General features: G+C 34.4%; 4 protein-coding genes across 14 annotated transcripts; 2 read left to right on the top strand and 2 right to left on the bottom strand.

Annotated features, from left to right (window-relative positions):
* The first annotated feature begins 208 nt into the window (after nucleotides 1–208).
* Nucleotides 209–3,180, top strand: LOC140970721 (probable polygalacturonase). 2 transcript variants are annotated; one of them, XM_073432607.1, is made up of 6 exons: nucleotides 209–444; nucleotides 581–952; nucleotides 1,145–1,265; nucleotides 1,658–1,832; nucleotides 1,938–2,008; nucleotides 2,410–3,180. In XM_073432607.1, exons 1-6 carry the CDS (start codon nucleotides 406–408, stop codon nucleotides 3,120–3,122), a joined length of 1,491 nt encoding a protein of 496 aa, XP_073288708.1. In that variant the 5' UTR covers nucleotides 209–405; the 3' UTR covers nucleotides 3,123–3,180. The 2 variants fall into 2 exon arrangements, with proteins under 2 accessions (XP_073288708.1, XP_073288709.1); XM_073432608.1 differs by having other exon boundaries at nucleotides 211–444; nucleotides 641–952.
* Nucleotides 3,181–3,490: 310 nt separating this feature from the next.
* Nucleotides 3,491–6,319, bottom strand: LOC140970718 (protein BPS1, chloroplastic-like). Of its 5 annotated transcripts, XM_073432600.1 has the most exons (3): nucleotides 5,745–5,847; nucleotides 5,640–5,659; nucleotides 3,500–4,757 (listed from the first exon to the last, which is right to left on the bottom strand). In XM_073432600.1, exon 3 carries the CDS (start codon nucleotides 4,741–4,743, stop codon nucleotides 3,694–3,696), a length of 1,050 nt encoding a protein of 349 aa, XP_073288701.1. In that variant the 5' UTR covers nucleotides 4,744–4,757; nucleotides 5,640–5,659; nucleotides 5,745–5,847; the 3' UTR covers nucleotides 3,500–3,693. The 5 variants fall into 5 exon arrangements, with proteins under 5 accessions (XP_073288697.1, XP_073288701.1, XP_073288699.1 ...); XM_073432598.1 differs by having other exon boundaries at nucleotides 5,118–5,862; XM_073432599.1 differs by lacking the exons at nucleotides 5,640–5,659; nucleotides 5,745–5,847 and adding an exon at nucleotides 5,870–5,888 and having other exon boundaries at nucleotides 3,501–4,757.
* A 2,513-nt stretch (nucleotides 6,320–8,832) lies between these two features.
* LOC140970717 (ascorbate transporter, chloroplastic-like) lies at nucleotides 8,833–15,146 on the bottom strand. 2 transcript variants are annotated; one of them, XM_073432594.1, is made up of 11 exons: nucleotides 14,939–15,146; nucleotides 13,179–13,762; nucleotides 12,878–12,985; nucleotides 12,421–12,576; nucleotides 11,395–11,610; nucleotides 10,737–10,946; nucleotides 10,425–10,562; nucleotides 10,150–10,251; nucleotides 10,001–10,066; nucleotides 9,400–9,484; nucleotides 8,833–9,285 (listed from the first exon to the last, which is right to left on the bottom strand). In XM_073432594.1, the coding sequence occupies exons 2-11, from the start codon at nucleotides 13,380–13,382 to the stop codon at nucleotides 9,188–9,190; spliced, it is 1,383 nt and encodes a 460-aa protein (XP_073288695.1). In that variant the 5' UTR covers nucleotides 13,383–13,762; nucleotides 14,939–15,146; the 3' UTR covers nucleotides 8,833–9,187. The 2 variants fall into 2 exon arrangements, with proteins under 2 accessions (XP_073288695.1, XP_073288696.1); XM_073432595.1 differs by having other exon boundaries at nucleotides 13,179–13,774; nucleotides 14,939–15,140.
* A 3,037-nt stretch (nucleotides 15,147–18,183) lies between these two features.
* Nucleotides 18,184–24,822, top strand: LOC140970716 (SKP1-like protein 21). Of its 5 annotated transcripts, none has more exons than XM_073432591.1 (10): nucleotides 18,186–18,514; nucleotides 19,432–19,515; nucleotides 19,666–19,887; nucleotides 20,021–20,212; nucleotides 20,321–20,431; nucleotides 20,593–20,671; nucleotides 21,971–22,122; nucleotides 22,322–22,503; nucleotides 23,465–23,604; nucleotides 24,289–24,822. In XM_073432591.1, exons 2-10 carry the CDS (start codon nucleotides 19,480–19,482, stop codon nucleotides 24,297–24,299), a joined length of 1,125 nt encoding a protein of 374 aa, XP_073288692.1. In that variant the 5' UTR covers nucleotides 18,186–18,514; nucleotides 19,432–19,479; the 3' UTR covers nucleotides 24,300–24,822. The 5 variants fall into 5 exon arrangements, with proteins under 5 accessions (XP_073288694.1, XP_073288692.1, XP_073288691.1 ...); XM_073432590.1 differs by having other exon boundaries at nucleotides 18,187–18,514; nucleotides 21,983–22,122; nucleotides 24,351–24,822; XM_073432592.1 differs by having other exon boundaries at nucleotides 18,188–18,514; nucleotides 21,998–22,122; nucleotides 24,351–24,822.
* Nucleotides 24,823–27,823: the final 3,001 nt, after the last annotated feature.

The raw sequence follows: 27,823 nt of genomic DNA, 5'->3' as shown, positions 1-27,823 counted from the left end.
CCAAATAAATCCAAATAAACTAACTTAAGAAACCAACCACTTACCTATGTCAAACCTCAAAACATATTCTCAGAATCCATACAATTATCGACAAAAACCATCATCAATTCTTAATTATATGAAATATTAACGCTTATGGATTAGAATCTTGTTAATGATAACTTTCGAACAGCAGAAAACAGTATGATTTATCCCTTAATACTTGGATGGATCAATAATAGTAGTATCTTTTTGCAAATCCCATATTCAATTCTATCCCATGAATTAAAAATGTAGATTATTTTTTATCGAACAAGGATTATTGGTTCATTAGAGGAATATAGTAGCATCAAGGCTTCTATAAATACCAGTGCTTTGTCTTCTACACCACCAACCATATTCCCATTTCCAATTCCTTTCTAAGAAATGAACTACTTGGAGAGAAGCTCCTTTTCCGGCCTTAAAGTAAGATTAACACTTCATTTGGTTTTCTCGCAAAAAAGATGCGAAAACACACTTACATTTAGCATTTCAATGTTTGTTACGTTGAATGGGACATTTACAGCTGCTTGATGCTTTTTACATGCATTTTTTGATGTAGTACATTCGATCAACATATATTTACATCACATCATTTTCCAAATTGTTGAATTGGATTCAGATTCTTGCACTGGTCCTTGGTGTTCTGCACGGAGTTGGAAGCAGAAAGGCAAGAATTCTGGAGTCATTTGAGTATTCAGCCATCAGTTGCAGGAGTCACAGTGCATCAATAGAAGAATTTGGTGGGGTTGGAGATGGAGTTACACTGAACACAAATGCATTTCAAGAAGCAGTTAAACAGCTAAGCACATTTGGTTCAGATGGTGGGGCTCAGCTCTTTGTTCCTGCGGGTAAATGGTTAACCGGAAGCTTCAATCTTTCAAGTCATTTCACTCTATATCTCCATAGTGATGCAGTTCTTCTAGCCTCTCAGGTCTCTCCTCTCTCTCTTTCATGGGTCGGTTTTGTAGTTTTAATTAAACTTTTAAAAATAATTTTCCACCCAATTATTTTAAATAATATTCTTCCGTTACATTCCAAAAATCTTATTATTATATTAAAATTTTGACATTATATACAATATTTAAAAATTTCAGCATTTGTTAGCAATGCACAAATATTTCAGGATATAGATTCCTGGCCTGTTGTTGATCCCTTACCATCCTACGGTCATGGAAGAGATGCAGCCGGGGGCCGATACATCAGTCTCATCTTTGGGTCAAACCTCACTGATGTTGTGATCACAGGTACAATTCACGAGCAAAGACAGACCCAAAAATTCGAGAGACGGACGATTTGATGAATTTTACTACCCTAAACTTGCGATTTGGTAAACATAACGTATGGTACAATTCACAAGCAAAGAAAGATCCAAAAATTCAAGAGAGGGAAGATTTGATGAATTTTACTACCTAAAACTTGTGATTTTGTAAACATAACGCATCCACCCCCTATGTGCAAGAACTTTTCTTTATTAGTAGCATAAGTTAGTCATATTTTGATTGAGTGACAGTTCAAATGCGACTTAGGCTGACGTAAAAATTATAGCTTTTAGCACAGTTGGTAAGAGTTCGATGCTACCTTACTGCAACATCACACTAAGTTTTTTTTTCATGGGTTCTTTGGCCATCTTGCACAGGTGAAAATGGTACTATTGATGGTCAAGGTGAACTATGGTGGCAACAGTTTCACAGGAAAAAGCTAAAATACACAAGACCTTACCTTATTGAAATTATGCATTCAGACAACATCCAAATTTCCAATCTAACACTAGTGAATTCTCCATCGTGGAATGTTCACCCCGTTTACAGCAGGTCCAATATGCGTGCTCGCGAGTGTTTTTCTATGTCATCATCTCTTAAAATTTTATAACTAGTTCTATATTATGATTTACTGGTGTTAATTATGCGCAATTGCAGCAATATAATTATTCAAGGCATCACAATCCTAGCTCCAATAACATCTCCGAACACAGATGGGATAAATCCAGGTCAGTCGGTTCTGAACCGTGAACATCTACACATTTTAAGGGGTCTCGACGAGTGTATGATATCCTGTCCCACATTAGATAGGAGGAGGTGAGGGTGGAAATGACTTTATAACTTTGCAAAGAATGGTAAAAACAACATGAGTTAATATTTTTCACAAAGCGATGGTAGGTGCAAATGTTTTGTTGGTGCAGCCTTTTGCAAAGAATCTTATATACACAGGCCTGTGAGTCTGAAATGTGAGAGAGTAGGAATGTTCCATTGTTATCTCAACCAAAATATTTCATTTTACTTGACTATAACACAGTGGACCTTTCATTGAAATTCTCTTTCCACCATTGAAAATGATTAAACTCCATTCCTCAATTGAACATCAGACTCAAAAGTTTTCATGTATGCACAGATTCTTGCACAAACACGAGAATTGAAGACACCTACATCGTCTCCGGAGATGATTGCATTGCAGTAAAAAGTGGGTGGGATGAATACGGTATAAGCTACGGGATGCCTACAAAACAACTACTAATTAGACGCCTCACCTGTGTTTCACCTTACAGTGCCGCCATAGCCTTAGGGAGTGAAATGTCAGGTGGGATTGAAGATGTGAGAGCTCAAGACATAACAGCCCTTCACACAGAATCGGGTGTCAGAATCAAGACAGCAGTAGGCAGAGGTGGCTATGTAAAAAACATATACGTGAAAGGCATGAGTTTACATACCATGAAATGGGTATTCTGGATGACCGGAAACTACGGCTCTCATGCTGACAACCATTATGATCCAAACGCGCTACCAAAGATAACTGGGATCAACTACCGGGATGTGGTGGCTGAAAACGCATCGATGGCAGCAAGACTGGAGGGAATCTCGGGTGATCCATTCACCGGGATCTGCATTTCTAATGTGACTATAGGGATGGCACTGAAGGCTAAGAAGTATCCATGGACTTGCATCGAGGTGGAGGGGATTTCGAGTGGGGTGGTGCCACCACCGTGTAATCTGCTGCCTGATCAGGGTGAAGAGAGACAAGGAATGTGCGACTTTCCTTCAGACACTTTAGCTATTGATACTGTAGAGCTACAGAAATGTTCCTACAGTATGAGATACCTGTCATAGCCTAGTCAACTTCTTATTAGAGGCATTATTGCAATGAACAACTGTGACTTGAAACGTCGGTCTTGATTCATTTCTCTATCATTCTTTATTTAGAACCGTAAAACAAGATGCAGAAAAGATTCAGTGAGAAAATTGACGTTGAAGAATAGTTAAAGGAATAAAAATTAACAATCGCAGCATAAGAAAATTGCCGCAATTTTATAATTGGATGATTAAAATGAAATTTACAGAGGAAAGAAACCTTACACTGTATTATTCTCGACATGAAGTCTTCAGAACGAAATTATCATTAAAACGTTTGACACAATCTGTGTGTAATAGATATATGAGAAATTGGTCTATACACTCATATATGCATTCATGTGAGCGTCGGTACGTCTTTGTTTGCATGTTGTGCTTGATTAACCATGACAAAAATGTTGAATAATTGATCAAATCACATGAAGATCAATCATAAAATCTATCTGGATCCACAATCATCCAATTAGTTCATCCTCATCCAGAAACAAGATCACTCTCTCAGCTACACACAGTATATATGGGAGAAAATTTACATGTACATTTCACTCCTTCACCTAACTAACTGACCTATATTTTCATTAACTGGACTTCGATTCATGAAATTGAAAGCAATCCTAACGTCATCAAGTAAATCATTTCGTCCACGTATCACATCTTTGAACAAATCATTCAGCTCCTTTGCAAGAAGATCCAATCCTAGAGCAAAGTTTTCAGATGATTTCTCGAATTCCAATTTCAATGTTTGCAACACTTTGGTTTCGACAGAGTCTACACCATTTTGCAAAACCAGAAACAACTTCTCCACAGAAGCATCAACAGCTTCTCGCTCGTTCACGACCGTCACCTTTCCACGAGAGAATATGTTTCTTAGTTCAGTATTCATGGAAGACTGAAGCTTGATAAAATTTTCAGCCCATAGGTAAGTCTCAGGAACTTTAATGTCCATCAGTTTCTTCTCAGAACCTGAGAATGAAGCATCAAAGATGCTAGCTAGAAAAAGAGTCGCCACCTCGACTCCATAGATAGCTTGCCTCAACACCTTTTCCTTTGCAGAATGCTTAATATTTGGCCGGTCTGGCACATGGGCAAGATGATCCAATGCAGAAAAGCATTTGTACACTCTTGAATTCTTTGCATCAACCCGCTGCTTCCAATCATCCAGGGATGTGCGTGCCTCCACAAATGAACCACTGTTCAATTCGACCACAGCACATTTGAGGAAGAAATGACCATCCCGCAGCTGAGCAATGTGATGATTTAAAACGGTGCAAATCTCCAGCAACTTATTACTAGTGTCAAAATACACATCAGTCCACATGCGATCACAACGATGGATAGGCAGTTCAAGTGCAGCAATTAGAGCTTTCACATCAGTATGGATCTCAAACAATGACTTGATCGCACACTGCATCCATGATAAGTGTTGTACTTCTTCCTTGTTGGCTGGAATAAGTTTTTTAAGCCTCTCTGCCAGTGTCTCCTCAAAAGTATTCAACATAGAAACGAGCTTGGGAGACATGTGTGAGCGGCTTGGTAATATCATTCGGAGAGGATTTCCAAATGGGAGAAAAGCTCTGACTGAACCCTGTGGGCAGCTCATTCTGATTGCACCAACTGCAAAAGGACACAACATAAAAGATAACATAAAAGAAAAGCAAGTTGTTTCACCAAGTGCATCATAACTCCTACTCCTAGGTGGAAAGTTAAACACAGGAAATTTATAAGACGAAGAGGCGCAGGATGAAGATGGGAAAGACCAATAATTCTTTATTACAACAGAACACAGCGCCACAATGAAAAATTGAACAAAATACAGTTCAACCTCAGTCATAGCAAATTCACAATCAGAAAATGCAATCATGTCAATAATGAAGGTAAGTAGAACTCATCCTGTGTTTGAGTTTAATCCAAACCATCAGTGATAATTTTTCAGTCGTAGTTGATATTTTTAAATCCTTTACCAGCAAAATTTACCGGTGTGTGTGAGAAATAGGTATGCGACATCGAATATAAGAAAGAAATTTTTGGACAACTCTGTTCATTTAAACGGTAAAGTTGCCTGGTCAACCGTTATTTAGGGAAACGAAAGTTTAGTCGATCACATGCTTTTCTTCGCTTGTCATTTGGAAACAATCCACGTGGCCGTATGGGCATTAAGGAGCCCTGATCCGAAGAGGTTTAAAATACACATATTAACAATATCAGCGGAATGCCTGGGAGGTTTATGGATCATCGCTTAAACAGAAATCAACGAGACAAATGTAAAACAATCATCTGTTAAAAAGCACATTTCTTCATTCCTAGCTATAAGTTCAGTATCCAGTAACTAAATCATTTCACACGGATCTAATTAATTATTCTTATAAGTTATAATCGAACGAGTAGCAAGCAATCACCAACAGACAAAAAAAAAAGATGGAACCAATAAAACTCAGCATTAACGCAGAAATAAGCGACAATTTTCTGAAATTCTAGCCCCATTTATAATCGACTCACAGATCAGAACTTTTCAAAGACAAAAAAAAAAAAAAAAACCAAGAATCTTCACATCGAAACACAACCAACAAAAAAACAATTCAATACACCAACCTACATGACCAGTCTCCGCCGGCCACTAACAATTTCCTACATAAAAACTGTAATTCTCACATTCACACTCGTCTATCCGACATCAAACCCTAAACATCAAAACTTGAAAACAAAAAGGCATATGGACAGATACATACAGAATTACGCATGCAAAGTGGAGAACAAAAAAGGGATAGAGATTCACGAGCCGTACCTGAAATAGCACTCGGAGACGCGTAGATAAATAATTAAACTTCGTAAACAATCTTCGCATTTATACACAACACAAGGGAATTCGCTTCGTGGAACCGCAAAGCAGTGGGAACCCGGAAAGCATACTTGAGTGAGACAATTATCCAATCACATTTCAAACAAAATTCCTAAATCCGACGACACATTAATTAGTAATAATCCTAAATTAATTCTTCAGAATCTGTATAAAACATAAAAGATCAGACCTATTGTGAACCTTGGACAGAAAGTAACTAATAAATTCCTTAGATTACAATTAATTAGTAATAATCCTAAATTAAATTTTGGTCCAATCCGTATTTTCACTGAGAAGGCATGCATGCACACCAGCACTAACTTTGGCTCAGTACACCCATCCGACGACAAATTAATTGTTGGATTTCAAACCGACCTAAACTCTGAACTATATATTATAGAGTAGGTCTCTTGTAAGACGGTCTCACGAATCTTTATCTGTGAGACGGGTCAACCCTACCGATATTCACAATAAAAGTAATACTCTTAGCATAAAAATTAATACTTTTTCATGGATGACCCGAATAAGAGATCTGTCTCATAAAATACGACCCGTGAGGCCGTCTCACGCAAGTTTTTGCCTATATTATAATGTTAAAATTTTCTAATATTTGATAAATGAGATGCTACTTCTAGGCAACGTTGTAAATGGCTAACCGTCTATTGTCTATACGACTGAATTTTTTTAGCAATTTTTATATATAATTATATATAATCATAATGTAATGGTAATAATTATCATTTTGTATAAAAAAAATGTATAATTAAATAATTTTTGTGCATAAAAAAACTTTATACAATATAATACAATCTAGATATATTGTAAATAAATACATAAATGTAAACTAACAAGACAATTAAGGTGGTGGTTGATAACGATTTGCGGTAGGTGGTAGCTAATGGTGGAAGACATTTGAAACTAAAAGTAAGTACAAAAAAATGTGAAATGTATTTTTATTATGTCTAGAATTTTTAAAATTGAATGATTTTGTCTTGTTTTTAAAATTATTTGACTATGACAGTTTGATTAGGATTTTAAAATCATTGACCGCTTCCGTCGCCTGCTCGTCCGTCGGATAGCCTCCGACCGCCTCAGACAAAGGCGGGATGATCGAAAGCAGCCTACGGTGTTTAGACGGTTTCCTCAATCGCTATTTAGAAAACTGTAGTTTTAGAGTATTATTTTGCCACTACATCTAAGTGTGATATTTATATGTAATTTTGGGATATTGGCAAAGGGATTTTTTCAGAATTGTTTAAATCGAGGACAGGCCTGAAGTAGAGGCTGGACTGGAATCTACTTCCTTACAAGTTAGATTTACGGATTTCAGCTGACATAATGACTATTTAACTTTTAAAACTCAGTCCGACTATTGTCTGTTTAATTCATTAAACCCTTTTTCATTGGTGACTGGTGTTACTCGTTAATAATTAGTAAGACCGTTTATAGTTCCAACCGAAAAAACGAGCCAACTATTCGATTCGTTTTCTGTTTTAAATTTTTCATATTTTTGGTTCGAACCGGTTTTTTTGGTTAACCGAACCGAAATCTTTTTTTTATTTTGCTTTTGTCTTATTTATGTGTTTTGTAAGTCAAATGTAGTAATATATTTTGATTTATAATTGTTACACTGAACATCAGGAGATTGCAGAAAAACTAAAATCAAACTATTTTCACCATGATGAGAGTCTAAAGCGAATTATGTTGCTGTAGGTATCAGAATTTAGGGGAGATGATGGATCTGGGGAGATATGATGCTGCCTTTTCGCCAAGCTTCATCAAGGGTCTGACCTTAGACGGCCCTGTTGGTCACACTGGTATAGAAATATTCTTTAATGTGTTTCACTAGTCTCATTTCATTGCATCTCATTTTTGGCTCTCAATAGTATGATTCGACTTCATGGCCTTTTTATTTTGGTTATTTTGCAGCACTTCATCTGGTATTTACTTAGATTACCGATGGACAAGCTGTAGATAATCAATAAAAAATGTTTTTCCATATATAACATTTAAATCAAAATCTCTACGTTTTTGTGAATCGCATCAAGACTTTGAAGATTATTTTATTGTATAACGTTATTAATTTAATACCCTTTGTGAAATTTTGTAAAAGTTTGGGGTCCAAATGAAAATAATAAGCAAAAGGATGTAAAAATTCGAAGAGGGCACGTTGAGATACTTGTGAGTTGTGACATCATTTAAGCTCAGTCTCGGGTAAACTTGAAATGTGTAAAACTCAATTTAGCAACACAAATTACATTTATAATCATGAAATTATTAACCCAAAAGCTAGCTATTGTTCAAGTCCATATATGCAATTCTAGATATATTATATAGTCGATGTATAACAACTAACACCGCTCACATCCATGAATGAGTACAGGAGCGTGAAGTTTACAAGATAATATTTGATCCAACTATAAACAATGTCTTGATCAGAAAATGTATCTGATACCATATTATTATCAAGAAAATCACACAAAAGTGAGAGAAGAATAAGAATGTGAAAAATTGAATATTTCACTGAAGAACGTAATGGATAAGCTATCTTTGTTATTGGCGCATTTACAATGGTTAAATTAAATGTAAAGTACGAATAACTAAAAGTTTAATATATAACCTACAATAGTCGTTAAATGGGTACACACATTAACAACTAAAATATCAGAATCTAGATTTGTTAAATTTTGTTTTATAAATTATTTTTACTGTCACGTGTATAAATTAAACAGAAATTAACCAAGTCTAATTTAAACGAATTATTAAGCATTAAACACATGAAATATATGTATATTTAAATTACATTTGTCTGCCCTATACTCATTTATACTTTATTACCATTCCAGATTTATCTGAAAACACAAAATCATAAACAAATTAAGCAATATTGGGATGAATTCAATTGTATCCAAACAGTAGACATTGCAAGCTAAGAGACAAAATTAACCATCCCCCCCAAAGGAGGGAGAACCTATATAAATTCCCTAAGAATTTTAAATTAACTGCACCAGCATAAACTGCAGGGCAAAAGCAGAAAATCTTGGGGGCTCATCGGAGTGGCTCTGGATCGTAGAGGTTCTCAAACGGCATTTCAAGCCTCTCCACTCCCTAGTTCCGCCATATATATCCGATTTTGGTTCCATAGCTATTTTCTGCCGTATCTTGTTGCCTATCTAGAAAAACTTCCTATCATAATAATTTATAAAATTTAGTCGAGAACTTTCTCACCCGTGGTGAAGAAGTTCCACACCAATGTGCCAATGATGTATAACACGACGGCTACTTTGAACACGTCATCCCAAGAACCTGATGTGATCAAACAATGGTAGGCTAGACATAACATTGAGAAGGTTGCGAAGAACAGTGATGCCAAGAAATGTTTATGTTATGCAGGAAAATGAGCATGAGGTTGACTTTTACCTTTTTGGAGTATGTATCCAGTTGCAGCAGTACCAAAGACGCCAGCAAGTACACCAGCTGTGTTAGAAAGTCCCAGCAAAACTCCCTGGAATAGAAAGAAGCATATATCATCATGGAAATTCATAGAGCCAACATATATCTTTTCATTACAGATGTCACATTGTGCAGCAAGTGTAGCTTGGCATAGTAGATTTCACCCAGTAATACTGAGCATTTTTTTCTCATTTTGTCAAAATGTTAGATCCAAGTTTCTGGAAAAATTAATTCCATTCACTTATAGTATATAAATCAATTTAATGAATCCCACAAGAGTCGCGACATTGGGGGTATTATTGTCATGCAATTCCACAATCTTGGATGGTTCCCAATATACATGAGACCGGACTTGTGGCGAAAGTATTCAGAGTCGGTCTGATATCATTTGGCGCGCATAGGAAAAAGACCCACAAGCAAAAAAGTGGCACAGTAAACCCAGTGAATAATCACTTGGCATAACCTTGACAATTTAAGCCAAGTTAACAGATAGGTCTGTTGTAATTGATTATAAATGATTCAAATGCATACCAACAATATTACAATGGAAAGATGAGAAACAACTCACAGCATAGCGTGGCCCGATATCTTGGTGATTCGAGTATAGCCCGGACTGAGAGAATGCATCAGATCCCTGTGAAGTTTATGCTATACGTATTCAGCAAAGCAATTCAGACAGAACCATGACAAGTGGTATGCTCAGAAAATAGTTTCAACCTGACTGCAGGCCATGCATAGCACTGCTAAAGCAGGTGTATTCACTTTTCTAAGCTGTGTTAGGAAGAAAGCTGGACCTAGAAATCCAATTGATTGCATTATCTGAACAGATCAAGGTTTTGATTAAAGTCAATCTCTCTGTAACACACAACGGCAATCATCTAAGGAGATATATCTGCAGAATTTTCTTCTGATGTATGTAAGGTTCATGCATAAGAAACAACACAAATGCAGGTTTTGAAGATTCTGATTTTTTTAAAAAATACTGTGCTTGCCTTACGAACTGATGTAATGGAAAGGCCTTTGCTCACAAGGGTATCAGCAATCCAACCACCTATATTAGCAAAAACAGCCATGGTTAGCCACGGCAGCACACACAGTAGTCCAGATTCGGTGAGGTTAAACTTCAACACCTGCTCATACAAAAACAAGCACCTGGAAAATATCAGCTTGGTCGTCAAGTTTTCTTGGTTTATTAATAAAAAGTCACCAACTAAATTTCCAGCTTACAAGATCTCCGTACAGAAAGGGAAAGAGATCGCTGGAACAAAAGTTTTGTAAATGAAGATAATCTAAAGCTAACAAACCTGGTTATAGTAGGTAGGCATCCAAGTTAAAAGGATAAATGTTCCCCAATTATGGCAGAAATGGGAGATAATCAGAGCCCAAACTGGTGCTTTTGAAAGAATTTTCTTCCATGGAATTTTAGAGACAGGTTCCTTGGATAGGCTGCCTCCCAAGATCAGTGCTTTTTCTTCTGTACTCAGACGTGGATCTTCTTTTGGTGAGCTATATGCCTGCAATAGGTTAAACCAAATTAAAAGGAAAATGAGGCACAGCGGTAGCCGTTTTACTCAAACACTAGGCCAGTGAAAAATACTAACTTTCAAATGTCTCAAGTCTAAGGAGAAAAAATCTATTTCTAGACATCATCTGACTCTGTCCCATGTGGAAACAAGATAGACCAGTAAAATGAGCTTGATACAGCAACTCGAGAAACAATAAGTAAATCTCCTCAAGTTCCAGATTTCTACACAATATAAGTTTGTTCTTAGCAAAATTGTTAAGAAAATAAACAAGCACGCGCGTGATGAGATGCACATTTTTTGTTTTCGCATACAGTTGGAGGATGGGGTGCTTTTTTGTTACAAAGAGCAAATAAAGGTTCAGGTGTTCAAACATACCACCATTAGTAAAGTCTTACGTGTTGAGAGAATAATTTAGCAGAAAGAAGTAAGGCCTTACTTTGCTCAACCACATTGCAAACCAGATGGTTCCAAGAGATCCAAAGGAATAAAATACAGATGGCCACCCAAAAGTGTAGATCAATACAGGCGAGAACGCCAATCCTATCACTGAACCAAGATACATGCCACTGTATACTAGAGCAAGAGATCTGCTCCTCTCAGAGACAGGAATCCATTTAGATAACAAATTGTTCATAGCAGGCATAGCAACTCCCTGATTACAGAATTCGTATGAGCATAAATGAAAATTCAAAAACACTCAGAAAGAAGGGTGCGAAGTAAGATTTGATTGAATAAATAAAAGTTGACTTTGTCGATCACCATGCTTTGTCATATTCAGTGATTTAATCCGTCTAAGTCCATGTATGTGAGAAAACCACTGTTCACCCAAACAAATCTCAAAATCAATTAAAAATTTGTTTTGTCATATCAGTATAAAAAGAATTAGCAATGGACAACATATCACTAAAGCATCATGTTGAAGTAATAATAGTCACTATTATCAAACGAACAACACCTTAATAATAATAGCACCTATATTCAAAATATTTTCCGATCAAATTGCTAGCAAGTCAATCAATGAATGGATGAGATCTCATTTCCACAAATGCCTACCTTGGACAATTAATACAAGAACTGAAACAGTGGCAGAACTCAGAATGCTCAATGAAATAGAGAAGCCACATCATATCAATCAATAGACTATAAACCAGAAATGATAGGAATCCTTTCACGTCGATGTCAAGTCAACGGAAACCTTACATTATTACAAAACTCGTCTTAGATGAGAAATAGACAGAGAATTCTAACATAGAAGTTTGTTGAATCTTTATAAATTGTTATATGTCATACTTAACTGGTTCAGCACCATTCTTGAGAAGGCAGAGTAATATGTTGGAATACTCAATGAAACATTAAACTGTTAGTTATGACGACAGAAAAAAGGAATGCAACACATTTTCTGATCGCGAAGAACTAATGAATAAACCAAAAAATTTGCCAGAGAAGTGCAGAAGCAGCTAACCTCGCCAATTCCCATGAAGGCCCGCATGACAAGCAAGAAGGGAAGCCCAATTCTGGCAGCTAAAGGTGTCAACATTGTAGCAGTAGACCACCAAACTACTCCAAAACCAAGAACTACCTTCCCACCAAATTTATCAGCCCAAATGCCCCCAACAATCTGCTGGAGTGAATAAAATGGCAGCTGAAGTTGAAGGTATAAATTTATTTTGGATAAGACGCTTAATATTGCTTAATGATGAAGGTTGTACAAGCTAGTACAAGCACAGAGATGTCTTAAATCTAATTGCAAGGACCATGAGACGGTGAAACAGAAAAAAAGGTGGGTTTCTTCACTAAAATACGGCACACACCATTATGCTTCTTTCAATGATAGGCTACAATATTAACCATAAAGGCGGTATGAGTAGCTAATAACCTTCAATAAATAACTTATTGAGGTTTCATAATGTGAAAACGACCTGTGTGAGCAGATATCCCCAGAAGAAAGAAGACTGAATTAGACCAACAGTTGTGCTGTTCCAGTTATATTCCTTTGACATTGGAAGTATAGCTATACTCATGTTCACCTGGATACCAAATACAACGTTTGTCATTGTTTGTCGCTACGGTTCTGTCTCTATTAAGCCAGCACCCACACCCTGAAGATGGCACCTGACTCCATGTGATAACTTGGACACAAAATATAACATTAACACAGAAAGCTGTACCGGCAATATGAAAAAAATGAAAATTTACAGGGAAAAATACTAGAAACCTTACGCGGTCCATATTGCATAACAGAAATGCACAAAAGCAAAGCAACACCATCACCCAGCGCTTGGGGAACTGCTCCCACCATGGTTTCCCTTGCTCAACTCCTTCAAGAAATACCGCTCCACTTACCCCCTCAGCTGATACAAGGGACTCCAACTCACTTTCTCTTATGTCAAGCTCTTCAGATTTGAAGTCCGCTCGAGTCCTCATTATTGTTGAACGCTTCGACAGCAACACTTGTCTTTCAGTAAAACCAAAATTTTCAAACTTCCCGGACTGAAAAATTCTATCAGGGATGGCAAAAGAAGGATGACGCCTGCTTATTCCACTGATTTTTCTTGTAATAAGGAACGCATGGAACTTTTTCTTTAGTTGGTAGGGAACGTGCACTGAGAGAGACTGATTTGCTTTTGTCTGGAACGATGAGCAAGTTATGAAACTTTCACCTCCAAAAAGGAATCAGTTTTGAGGTAGGATGCGGGCTAAGCTGAATGAAAATCTTTCCTGAGGTGGATACGTCTCGCTGGTATTCATTTTGCAATTTCCAAAATGTGTAGCAGCAATGCTTGATCGTTCTCCAGTTTGATGACCTGTATATTATTCTTCATGAATTACTTGCTCGGTGAGTAAAATAAATAAGAGGATGCTTCTATTGCAATCTAGAAAGAGAAATAAATGAGCAAGCATAAATAGATCAAATCAATTGGACATTGATATGTCAACTAACGACTGCTCGCTCGCATGTGAAGACTTATGCATGCACATGTTAATGCTAGGGATTAATTTTTTCCATGATTGTGCCATATCCTGCCTCATTCTCTCTCCGTAGTTGCCAATCGGTTTCAGGCATCGCACGTGGAATATCCTAAATTTCATCATAATTAGATGTGTTGGAAATTTGAATCAAATTTAGGGTTTGAATGAAAGTTATGGCTCATGAATATGGGAGCGTCTTTTGACTCTCCACATTCTTGAGTTAGTTGTAACTCATTATTGTAGAAATGTCTTTTGACTTTCCACATTCTTGAGTTAATCGAACACTTTGACTCTTCATATTCTTTAGTTAATTAGAAGATTAATTGAGTCAATTAATCTTGTATAACTTTTGGTGTGCATTTTGGAGCTAATAATAGTGTGTTCATTTCCTCATTCCGTGCACATAAAAATGATTTTTATAAATATTCAATATCTCTCTCAAGCATTCTTTTGCATTTCATATTGTTAGCTTTTCATTTGACCTCCGTTAGATTTCGGCGATAAAGTGAAGGCACATTTTCAGTTCGCCGGTGTAGTTACTTTGTGCTAAGTTGTTGCATGGTTTTGTCGTATCCTGAGAAATAATCATCGGTCCTGATCCTCGAAGCACCTTCGGAAGGGACAAATCTGTTTTAAGGAAACTGTACTTCGAACAGACTTCGGTTTACTTTACTGTTTTCTTATTGTTTTTATACATGCCTCGGTTTACTTTAATGTTTTCTTGTTGTTCTTGTATACACGATATTCATATTTTCAATAATATACTCATTTTCGTTTAGTGCTCAATCTTTATGAGATTCCTTTCGTTTCCTACTTCGATATTTTTGTTATTAACAAATTGGCTAGATGAATTACGGATCCCGTTGCCGCACCAAATCTAGGCATTCTCACAGAAAAGCATATGTAAATGAAAACTAAATAGACGTGTAGTCCTGTATTGCTTTTTCGCGAGTGTCCAAATGGAGAAGCATATACAAGTGAAAATACAATCGCAGAGGGTACAAAATTACCAGAAGCGATGAAGGAGCCAAAATTCCGGTGCGATATGACGGCGTCGATGGCCATCGCCGAGACAGAATTTGAAACAGCAGCACTCTACTCTCTGCTCCTATTTATATGCTCGCATCCCCAGCTTCAAGTGCTCACAATAAAAAATTACAGAATTATGGAGCTCAATTCTCTCTGATGGGCAACTGCCGTTGAGTGGATAATACATGGGAGGGGTTCAGAAAAATTTCAACTGAGATTGTTTATTTATTTATTTTTTAATAAAAAGCGGGAAAAAAAGACAGAGAAATTGCCACGTTTGCCAAGTGAGAAGCCAGTGCCCTATAACGGAATACACCCGAGGTTGCGGTGCTGCTTTCCAAAATGCATATTTTATTGTAAAAAATTGTTTTTAATATTTATTAAATTTTTTTGCCTTTACGTGATTATCTCTGTTATGTTCGAATTATTACAGTGTTACATCATTTCCATAAATTATTAAAATATTTCATTTAAACTTCTCCATATATTAATGTTTATTTGACTGCTATGCTTTATTTCGTATTAGACGTGTTATAATAATTTTTAAATTTTATGTCCCAAATAGTTATAAATCTCTCTCCTTTCACACACACACACACATATATATATATATATATATATATTAGCGACATTTGTACAATTTTTTTATAATTAATTTAGTTTATATTTAAATAAAAGTCATATCGTAAATATAAAAAATACAGATAAACTAATTTGAAATTTTGAAATAATAGATTTTAAAAAAATGAGAGTTTTTCGATAAAATGTAACATGTATGAGTTGAACATATGGTTTTCTGCTTAAAAAACTCATTCTATCCAATAAGCTACATGTACACTTCATTAAAAATTCGATATTTTATTAATATGTTTGTGTAACGACAATTGGAGAATATTTGAAAAAAAACTCATCAAAACTACTCACTCATCTCCCTTTATTAATAATACTATGCAAATAATACGTGAGTATTATGTATAGGAGTAGGTCTCTTGTGAAACGGTCTCACGAATCTTTATCTGTGAGACGGGTCAACTCTACCGATATTCACAATAAAAAGTAATAATATTAGAATAAAAAAGTAATATTTTTTCATGGATGACCCAAATAAGATATTCGTCTCACAAAATACGACTCGTCAGACTGTCTCACACAAGTTTTTGTCAATGTGTGGTACACGAATTGGTCTCAATTTCTTATTTAATTATAATATTCTACAAATTAATTAAATATAACATGAGATTTAATAATATTGTTTTTTTTATAATTATAAAATGTGAAAATTAAAGTAAACTCTATCATATATACTATATAAATGCATAAACCAATAACAATTCAATAAATAAAATAAAAAAATTTAAATATGATAATATCTAAGAAAACTAATATTTTATTTTTTTCTAAAAGGTTAAGTTCAAAAACAAAATTATATAAATTAAAGTTAAAATGTGAATATCTTACATTATCAATAGCATATATACACGTTTGACCCAGTATTCTCTTTAGTTTAAACTAAAAAATAGATCATAATATTTAGATAAAAGTTGTTGAAACATCCAAACAACAAGTCTCCCGAATTAGACATATTTGTGAATCATTTCATTTCATGTTATCTTAAGCAAAGCTTCGAGAACGCTACTTATGTGATCTTTGGAAAACTAAATTGGACACGTAAAGGCTTATTTATGAATCATTTCACGTGATCTCGAGAGAGTTTCAAAAATTATACTTATATTATGGTCGATAAATTACTTTTGACACTAGAATGTTATATAAAAACTTAAAATTGGCTCAACTGATCATTTATGACGTTCGCTTTAGATATTAATAAATCCAATCTAAGAGTCGATTTCATTATATCATCACTTCCAAGAACCATCGATTCAACATTGTCCTCAATTTTATCTTAGCTCACCATTCACCATCACTTCGTAGTCATTAGTTTCGCATTAGCATTGACTTTCACTCCATTTTATCATTGATTTCGAATCGACGTGGGACTTTATCTCAATTCAACCTCAACTTCATTTCATTTTGATCTTGGATTCAATTTAGCTGGTGCATGCTCATCATCACACTTAGACACTAATTCAACTTTGCTCCCAACTTTAGCTCAACACAACATTAACGATCATCTTACACAAATCTAACAATTATACATCAGTTTTAGCTTCATTAATTTTTTTCCTTTGACAAATATTTCATACTCATCAATTTAACATCAGGATCGATTCAACATCAATGTCTCATCTCGTCTTTAATTTTTTTGCACGGTCTGTACAATATTATTTATATTTTTTCTCTGAAATACAATTTTAATTGTGAAAAAAATCAAGATTTCAATGTTTAATTGTAATTCCAAACATATCATCTCAAACTCAAGACTATGTCCCATAATATACATTTCCTAATAAGCTAGGCTTGAGACATTTACATTTCAAAATACATCAATAACAAGCTCAACTTGCATCTCAGACATGCATCCAACCCGATGGAACTAAACACTTTCGGAAACTGGTAATCAAGTCTATAAGCTAGCAAAAAAAAAAAAAATTCAATGTTTGGAGGATGTTTTTATCCTTTCCTCCTGCCAATCCTCTAATTTCCGAAGTCAACATTTCTCCCAGTGCTGAAACGGAAAAGTGCTGTAGCACATGTTCTCAGTTATATCTTCTAGGTGTATATTATATTTAAAGGTGTAAGGAATAATAAGTGTCTGTTTTTTCTAAACACACTATTTTAGACTAATTTCTTAACGAAAATAATGATCCAAAATCCAACTAAGTGTTGATTGAAGATCTCCATTCAGTAAGAAAAGATCGGTCCCGAAACAAGGTACGGTGAATGCCAAGAACTTTCATTTGTTAGGAGCTTCAATTGATATCGATCTTATCTTAATTAGATATGAGAACCTTAATTCAACTTTTTATTAGCTCATCAATCTCTCTATTCGTGGTCACATCTCGATTAGAAGAATATTGATACTATAACAATTGGCTTACGGAAAAAAATCAATTATCAATCACACAAGCATCATAATATAATGTATTATATATCATGTTTACAAATATCACATTTATACTTTGCTTATGGTGAGACATGGATTTTATTAAATACGAATGATAATTTGTTTTCACATATTCGAAATAAATGTGATTTAAACAGCATTTTAACATTTATCGAATTGAACATAAAATCGCAATATGTTTTTAGTAAGGTGTGTGCACGGCCCAGCTTCAAGGCGTAGAATAAACATATAACAGGTGTAATTGTTAATATAAGCCGCAACCAGTCGGCACCCCAAATCTCATAGTTGAACAGAGGGATTTGCAAGTTATAAACGGACAGCTACATCTGTTTGTTACAGAGTCTCGACAATTATTATCGTTAACATTACTAGTTTATTAAATAAAACTAAGAAAGTTTTCCATTTCCTTGTCTTCTCTGTCAATCTCCTCCTTTGCTCACCTGATTCACTTGGTGAAATTTTCATTTTTTTGGATTTTATTTCTGCCGACTTGCCGCCATTCCACTCCTTTAGCGTTATTTGTTTGCTTCAGGTAAATAAATTGTATCTAATTCTCGTAAAATACGCGAGCTGAATGTTTTTTTTCGATTAATTATTTGCTAAAGACGCGGGACTCGTGTTTAATTTAATTGAGTCAGAAAAGGATTGTTGGTTACGTGTTCGAAATTCGATGCCTTTAATGTTAATATGTCCCCTGATTGTGCTAATTGTGTTGTTTGTTGGTCAATTTATGGATTGATATTGGGGATTTGAGTACTGACATGGATTAGGGTTTTCTGTTTGGCATTTCATATTTATTGTTTAATGATAACAGTTTTCTAGCTCTTTTCATTTCATATTAAATGTTTGAACGCTGGTGGTTGAGGGATAAAGATTACAGCTTTATATCATTCGGAGTAATTGGCTTCATTTTTTCCCCTCGTATGCTGTTTTTTTCCTGGCATTGTCTGCATAATGATCTTTAGCTTTAGTGAAAGACCTGGAAGTTTGGTTGCTGCAGGGGTTAATCACGGGGCAGGGTGCTAAATGTATTAAATTTAGCAAATTACTAACATTCTAACTCCTACAGGGGAGCGTTAGCAGTAAATTTTGAACTTTAATTCATCTCATCGTCTTAAAGGAAATTTTTTTTTTTATTTCTTAATTAATTGCTTTGCAATCCTATTATTTATTAAATACTTTGAGCTTTATAATAAACATCTTCAGAGAATTTTACATACTCCCAAAGAGAGTTATTTTCTTATTCAACAATATTTCCGATTTAGTTTTGTATAGATCAATAATAAGATGGCCTACTTAATGATGTGCTGCAGTCGATCTTTTTAATTAAAGTTTCTTACGTATTCAAATGTGATTTATCAAATTATATTACAGAATGACTGCCAGCTGTCAGTCAAATTTTCAATTTTCTTGAAGTAACAGTCATGGCAATTAACCATTTTGATGCAGGAATGTACCAGTGAAAGTACTGTTGGACTCTACACCGTTTTTATTGCAATGACAGAAGTTGATAGTGACATAATAAAACCTGAGGTATGCTTTTTCTGTTTTGTCGCATATGTTCTTTTAGTATTTGATCGCCTTTTCTTTTTTGCACTTGCATGGTAATATAGAAACTCTTTACTTTGTAGAGGAATCATCTCTGTCTGCTTTTTATTGTTGATTTATCCATCGTGTTACCAGATGCTGAAGGCTTACGTGTGGCTTCAAACTTCTGATGATTCAACACAACAAGTGGAGCAAGAGGTTGCTATGTTTTGTCCTTTCATACGTCATGAAATACATTATGGCATGGGATCTTCAAAGAATCACCCCATTTCCCTTCCTTCAAGGGTTAATCCTCCCATGCTGAGTTTAATACTCGACTATTGCCGTTTTCATCAAATACCAGGTCGCTCTAACAAGGTAACTACTTGTAGAGCCCCACCGGATTGTCCAGATTAATTTCTTTCTTGATTTGATTCGCAGATGCGAATCTATAAGGCATTAGGCCGTTGGTTCCAGAGAATAAGTTCTTGATTTCTCCTTTTATATCCAGGAGAGGAAGTACTTTGATGAAAAGTTAGTTCGAATGGAAACTAAAAGACTTTGCGAGTTGACATCTGCTGCTGACAGCTTGCAACTAAAACCTTTGGTTGATCTCACCAGTCGTGCACTTGCACGGGTGATTGAAGGAAAGACTCCTGAAGAGATACGAGAGATATTTCATCTACCTGATGATCTCACAGAGGTCTTGTCATTGCAAGCAGTGTACAAGCTTAATGTCCTTTTGTTTTCCTTGGGGCGAATATGTTTTCACATGTTAGCTTTCTAACATAAATCTATCGCATTGACTCAGGAAGAGAAGTTGGAGCCAATTAAAAACACCATGGATGATCCTAGAATTCGGTTGTTGAATAGATTGTATGCAAGAAAGAGAAAAGAATTAAAAGAAAGGGAAATACAAAGGGTAATCATGACCTTATACCTCAAAGTATTATTTTAATGATCAGTGTGTAGCTCACTGCGTCCTAAACTGGTAGTGATCTAATTGAATAAGCTTCTAGAGTTGTAATTTGATTTGTGGTAACGCAAATTGTGATTTGGCGTTTCACTCTCATATTTCTGTAGAGTGTTGAAGTCGAAGAGGAGCATGCGGATGAGCGTTCAGTTGATGATCTCTTGTCATTTATTAATGGAGGCGAGGGAGGTACATGATGACTCTTTGGGTTATCTTTTCATCTTTTTTCTCATTCAATAGATACCATTATATTTGTCTCTCCCATTTTTTTTCAAAAAAGATGTTTGACGACAATAGCAGATATGGCTTTGTGTATATTTAATAATTTAATTGATTAAATTTCATGAAGTCAGTGATATAATTCAGCTGTCATTCCCAGAATAGAAGTTGTAATTGCACCGTGTAATGTGGAGTCAATTTTAGTAAGTTATGTAAATGATATGTGCCTAATTTGTTATAATTTTGACATAAGCTGTATCCCTGTTTTCCAACAAACCTAGGGCTAATGCTGTAGTAAGAAAATTTAGGTAATTGGTTGTGTTTTTATAAGCCCCTTTAATTGAATGGTAGACTTCTCACCACAGTTTGTCATTAGTTCACTATTTCTTTAATAAAAATAAGAAACACGGTCTCTGATCCATTGATCTATCTTCGTTAAATATCCAACTTGAAGTCAATAAGAATCTTAATCGCAACCACATATGCTAAGTTTTGATGTGGATACAGAAACACTTTCTACTTGGAAGATTACTCCGACCTTGTGTCAGTAACTTGTCTTTTACAATTCTGCCTCGAGTTGGGGGACACAGAAACACTTCCTATTTGGAAAATTACTCTGACCCCGTTAGTAACATGTTCTTATAATTCTGCCATGAGGTGCTCATCATTATGAAAGTTTGTTGATGTATTGACTACTGAAGAAATTGTTTAAGTTCCATAGTAAAGGGGTTTCGGGAAATTTATGGTCTAGAAACTGCTCCAGGATCATTTTTATAATTTATATCTTAACAAGGTGACCTATCTGCAACATAAGGAGCAACACATATTTATGAACATGCCATCCCCTTTTTTTTCCACTAAATTTCTCACTTCCACTGTCTCTCCAAAGGCATTATCTGATTTTGTTTTGCAACAAGGACAACAAATTCGTTGTTTTCCCATCTCTTTATTCATGTTAATTTATATGTCCTTCGATTTTCACGTGCACATTATTTTTCATTTTTATGTTCTTTTTCGTGGTGCTAAATTAGCGGCTGTCATTTCTCTTACTTCATTGGTCTTTATTTATTATATATTTATGTTTGTATTTGGTACAAATTATATGATTTCAGTGTTTTAACTGTTCCTTCTGCTTGTTCAATTTATTTTGCTTTTATATGGGTTATCTTTGTGGAATTACTGCTTTGTGAAACTAAAGCCACTCATCATTTTGTTTATCCATACATCTTATTTCCTTTTTAATTTCCTTCTATTTGCTGCCGTTTTAAGGGATCCTTACAGATAAATGCTTCACAGATTCTAAAGGTACTCGTAATTCTAAAAATAAAAAGAAGAATCGTAGGAGGAAAGACCATCAAAAATCCATTCCTTCAAACTGCACTACCATTTCAAACGGCAATCCTGTGGATAAGAATAACAAGGTCAAAATCTGTTTTCTTTACCTGAGTTAGCTGAATGTTGGATTTATTTTTTGTCAGGCCATTTAATAGTTGGTTATTGAAGCCACTCTATAATTACCCCAATTCCCTTTTGACTGTTACAAAGAATCATTTAAGTGCAAAAAATGCATGCCGGTGCATACACTATTATTTTTTGGGCTGATATCATTTGATGTTACAGGAATCAAATGAGCTTAATTCTGCAGGCAGTAAGCCATCAAGAAATGGTGATTCTCTGCCCAGCCATTTTGATGCGACGAAGTTGCCAGTTATCGGAGATGATAGATTTGTGCCTGAAGATGAGTTTGATGATTGTGATTTAGATGATGACATTGACCCTGCTTTAAAAGAAAAAATCGATCGGTAAGCTTGATGACTTTTTGAGTACTTTTTAGAATGTTACAAATAAGTGCTGGAGTTGGTATCCCAAAGACTGGAAAATATTAATAATTAGATCTCCAGTCTTTAACCCTACTAAACACAGCTTTATGTAGTTATTGTTTGTATGTGATGATTGCTAGTCTTGATATGGTCAGCAACTCTGTCTGATGGATTGGAAAGAAGATTGTCTGCTGAACTGATTGTGAGATATCATGTGAACTATTCAACCTTGTTATAATCATATATGATGAGTTACAGGGATGTTTTCCTCGTCTTTGGGTATTCTCTTTAAAATATTGTATTTAGTGGTCTTTTTTCCTTTGAAGACTAAGAAGATCATGAGAATATAATCTTTTTGAGTTTCAACGGATGTCGCCTAAAATCACTATCTCGGAATCGAGTTCCCTTTTTTCTTTTTATGGTGGTCATTGTTATTCCTTGGAGTGATCATTGGGTATAGGATTGACAGTTAGTACACCAAATCAGATATTCTCAAATGGGTATAGGGGGTCCGCAGTTTACATTTTAGCAATCTCTGAGTTACTCTTAAATAAAAAATGTGATTGGAGGCTGTCTGACTTGCAGTAAACATGTTCCATTTGTTGGATCAATACCATTAATCTTTTGAAGATGTTTTATATTTAATGAAATTTATGATCCAGTTTTATCGTTAAGGCCCAAATGCATGAATTATGCAATGCTTATATTATTCATGTTTACATCATAATTTTTTGTATTTATTATAAATTCATTTTGTTTTGTACTTTCTTGTGGCTACTATGCCGCATGAGTCCATGATATCATTTAGTGGTTACTAATTTGCATTTTTTTTTCTCGGTTAGAGAGAGTGAAAATGGACCAAAGAAAGTGCGGTCCCGATATGGAGCTTGTATTATTTGGATACCCATGATGAGAAGATTTATTACCTTATTTGGTTGATTAGGGAGGTTGCTGACTTCGCAAGAAGATTAAATTCTGATTGGCCTGAAAGAATGCAAGAGATACTGTCTCTGGGTCAAGAGAGACGACCACCACCACCACCACTAATGAACAATGGAAATGGTTCTTCGAGAAGATTTACAAGTAAGTTTGCTACTTTGTTTATTTTTTTTTCTCTGATTCTATCTTTTTGTCGTCTTCTACGGTTTTCCAACTTTAATAAAATGAGGCAAAGTTGTTGAGTCCTGTGACAACTGTTCTGCATTCATAGTTTTCCAAGCGGTGGTGTCATTAGATTTATCATGCTTATGGGGATGACATATATGTGTGGTGAGATTTATTCCTTAAACTGGTGTGATTGAAACCCTGTGCAGGCATAAGGTGTGACAATACTACTAAGCATGCTACCGAGCCATAATAATTATCCATTCAAGCTTTTTATCTTGTTTCCGTGATTTATGTATATGTGTGGTGAGATTTATTCCTAAAACTAGTGTGATAGAAACCCTGTGCAGGCATAAGGTATGGCAATACTACTAAGCATGTTATCGAGTCATAATAATTCTCCATTCAAGCATTTTATCTTATTTCCTTGATTTATATGTTCTGCACAAGGTACTGCTGAGACTTCAAAAGTTTTATGCAATCTGATATATCAACAATAACCAACTTACCTTGATTGGTTTGGGACTAAGAATTTTGTGGTGACGATGTTAATATTTGTACATGTTGGTTGGAGTTTACATTGTCTGACGAATATCATAATTTTAACTGAATTGGTCGCTAGCTTATACAAACCATTTTACGAAGATACAAAATCTACTGCAGTGCTCAGTTAGAGTCCCTTCAATGTCTGTCTGCTCATGGTGTTTTAACCTCTTGTTCCCCAGGCCAAGATCAGCACCGGAAATGATCCATCCTGGTGCATGTATTAAGATCAAAGTATAAACCAGACAGTTTTTCGGGGCATATTTTTCTTCAATTTGGGTAAGTTGTGATGATGGTGTCCAAACTTTCTAGATTTTAGAACTCATACCGCAATCAATCAACATTCAAGTTCATAGGCAATTTCTCACATTCTCCAAAATCCAATTTTGATTTTTCAATCTAATTTCTTCATTAGTCTCTTGTAGTGAAATTAAGGACAATAATTTTTACTCAGGCGATATGAGCCATTTTTGGTAACACTCTTTTTTGTCCTTTCCAATCCATTATTTCTTTTTTCACTCGTTGGTGGAAGTGGTCAGTGCTATGGACAGAAGGTGAGAGTTGTGATGTAATGTTTGTACTGCTTGTTTTTTTTTGTGCCGTGGCGCTGTTGTAAATATGAGCAAGTCGATGTGACTAAGTTTTGTGCGGGAATCATCGTCTTTCGAGCTTTTTAAATTTTGTAATTTTTTCTGAGCTATTCCTTTACAAAAATAAAAGTATCTAACAGTTATTATGAAAACAAATAAGGAAATCCTATAAAATTCAATTCACCGTGAACTATATAAATCATAAATTTCAGATATTTTTTTACAGTAGATACATATTCTTGACTTTTAATAGCTACGAACGATAACAAAATATAAAAATAATAAAAACTCGCATAATATATGAATAAAGTGAAAATTGTTTATTCTATCTATAATAGTTAGTGGAAAAAAATGTGGAAAATTTTGATGAGAAATGTTTAAGATTACTATTATATACATAAAACAAAATCTACAAATCTATATAATATAAAGAAAATTTTGAAAAAAAAAAATTTGTTGTCCCTCTATTAAGCTCAACTATTATTGATAATGTAGATAATATCATGAAAATCTAAAACCAATAAATCTGTATTATTGATAATCATCATCACCGGAAAATAATAATAATATATACAAAATACTTAATAAATAAATAACAAAAAAATTAAAGAATTCTATTGTTTTACCGTGAATTACATCTCATTTTAAATTTAAAACTTTTATCTGAAAAATTAGACACATATTCTTCGTTTTTAATAGAAGAAAATAAAAGTAAAAAATAGGAGGAAGGAGATTATTGAAATAAAAAAAGAAAAGCATTCAAGGCTGATATCCATGTTTGCTTTGTTTTATGACAATCGATGCTTTTGATAGAATCCAAAGTTAAACCACCGAATAATAAACAGTAACCTCGTTTAATTTTTCGATTTTATTGAGTAATCCGACACCTTTAATTTTATCGAGCATCCGAGCTTCCTCTCCTGGCCCTGGAGGGGCTGGGCCGACGTCCTAGACACCATTTTGTTATAAACTAAATTACAAGATCAAAGGTTCGTTGTTTTACAAAAAAATATAGTTAATGGTAAAAGTTTAACTCAAATCTTTTTAAAAAAATAGCAGTCCAAACATCACAGTTCGATTGTTCTCTCAGCAGAAACAATTATTGCATTCCAACAATCTCTCTCACAATAATTACATTGCTTGCAATCAATGAGAATCGAACATGTGACTTTGGTTCTGATATCATTAGTGAAACCGAGTGCTTGTTGTTCTACAAAAAAATCATAGCTAATGGTAATATTGCAATTCAAATATTTTAAACCAACAGCAACGACAACGGCAACCCAAACAGCGCAGTTCGATCATTCTCTCAGTAGAGACAATTATTACATCCTAACATAGATTATATCAACTTAATGTCAACAAATAGCAAAAATAATGGAATCTAGTTTTTGTGTTCAAAATTATCATGAGCTTGTAAACCCATACAGGGGATAGAAGAGAAGCCAAGCCCCTGGATCTTGGTCGCAAGCATTACGGACTGCAGTCATCAATGGAGAAAGAAGGTGGAAAGCTCACAATTGCTGCACAGAGAAATCCCTTGATGAACACCATATGTTTGGATGTCATAATTAATTTATTGAACAGAAACTCAAGGCAATTCATCAAGTCAATAGTTCAATCTTCGAAATACGAATAAAGTAACATACGGTTTAACATATACAAAAAGTTGAACAAGAACAATTGAAGAAAAACAATAAAGCAAACCAAAGCCTGTACAAGGTACGATGTCCTTAAAACAGATTCGTTCCTTCGGTATGTGTTTCGAATAACAAGTTGGACAATTGTTTCTCAGAATACAATAGGGCAACTAGAAATAACATAGCATGAAGGTACTATGTTAGGTAACTGAAAAATACACGGACTGTTAGAGATATTTGAAGGACTCACTTCCTGAAGGAATTAACAAAAGTCAAGTCGCGTTCGTACGCTTACGCATAAGTTAAGTCGTTTCTGGTGCAAATCAAGCCATGCATAAGCACACGTGAGAGAGAGTTTACTGACCAATTATTCTTACATCTTCACAAAATATAATTCTATATAAACTCATTCATGTTAAAATTATTTTCTTACGTAAGACACTCTTCGTTCTACACCTATCCATCTAGTTAACAAACTCATAACATACTCATCAAATTTTCATTCAAATAGAAAAAGCCCAAACAGTAAAAAAAAAATTCCAACAAATTCTTGATGCAAATGACAAGACCCCACACATCCATGTTTTTTACCCCAATATTTGGATTGAGTTTTGTAATTACTCGGCGTAAAATAAATAGGTTATTCGTATATTTTAATTTATTATTTTTGTATTATAAAATATGTAAATTATTTCACGAGTCGAGCCGTTTTTGATTGACTAATTTTTTTTAATAAAAATTAATCTTAACATACATTCAACTAATTTTTCATATATAATTAGAGTTTATTTACACGTAGTGCATGCTTATATAGTTAGACTAATTATTTAAACATAACAATTTTTTATTTCAAATTAATGATTTTTTTCATAATTTTCTATCAAGTGTTTTATAGCAATCGAAAATTTAAAAATATAGATAAAAATATGATTTTATTTTAAAATATAAATAAAATATTATCGATTATTTAAAAAGAAATACCATTTTAAGAGAATAAAAATATTCATCAATAAAGTTATATAATAAAAATAAAATTGTAACTTTAAATAAAACTTGATGAAATCAATTAGAAATGAGTTAGTGTAGAAGTCTTATCTTGGATTATATTGTAAGAATAGAAAGATTGATTTAAAAAAAGAAAGAATGATTAGCTCCAAATTATTATCGATTGCTACGCTTGAAAAATTACAGTTATCTCAATTTGGTTTTAAATTATTTAAAATTAAGTTTGCAATTTTAAAATTATAAGAATGTCTTCAAATATTTAATAAATTAACACCACAGCACTTAAAAAAATATAAAACGTAATTAAATCAAAATGGCACGAAATTATTATTATTTATTTATAGTATTTTTAATTTTTAGTAAATGTTTAACAAATGTATTTAAATCTTTAATATTTCAAGTAATCCAAAGTTATATATT

The sequence above is a fragment of the Primulina huaijiensis genome, chromosome 2, assembly GCF_012295235.1.
Source record: "Primulina huaijiensis isolate GDHJ02 chromosome 2, ASM1229523v2, whole genome shotgun sequence".
NCBI classification, from domain to species: domain Eukaryota; kingdom Viridiplantae; phylum Streptophyta; class Magnoliopsida; order Lamiales; family Gesneriaceae; genus Primulina; species Primulina huaijiensis.
Note: the sequence above shows the minus strand (reverse complement) of the source record. Positions and strands in the feature narration are given on the sequence as shown.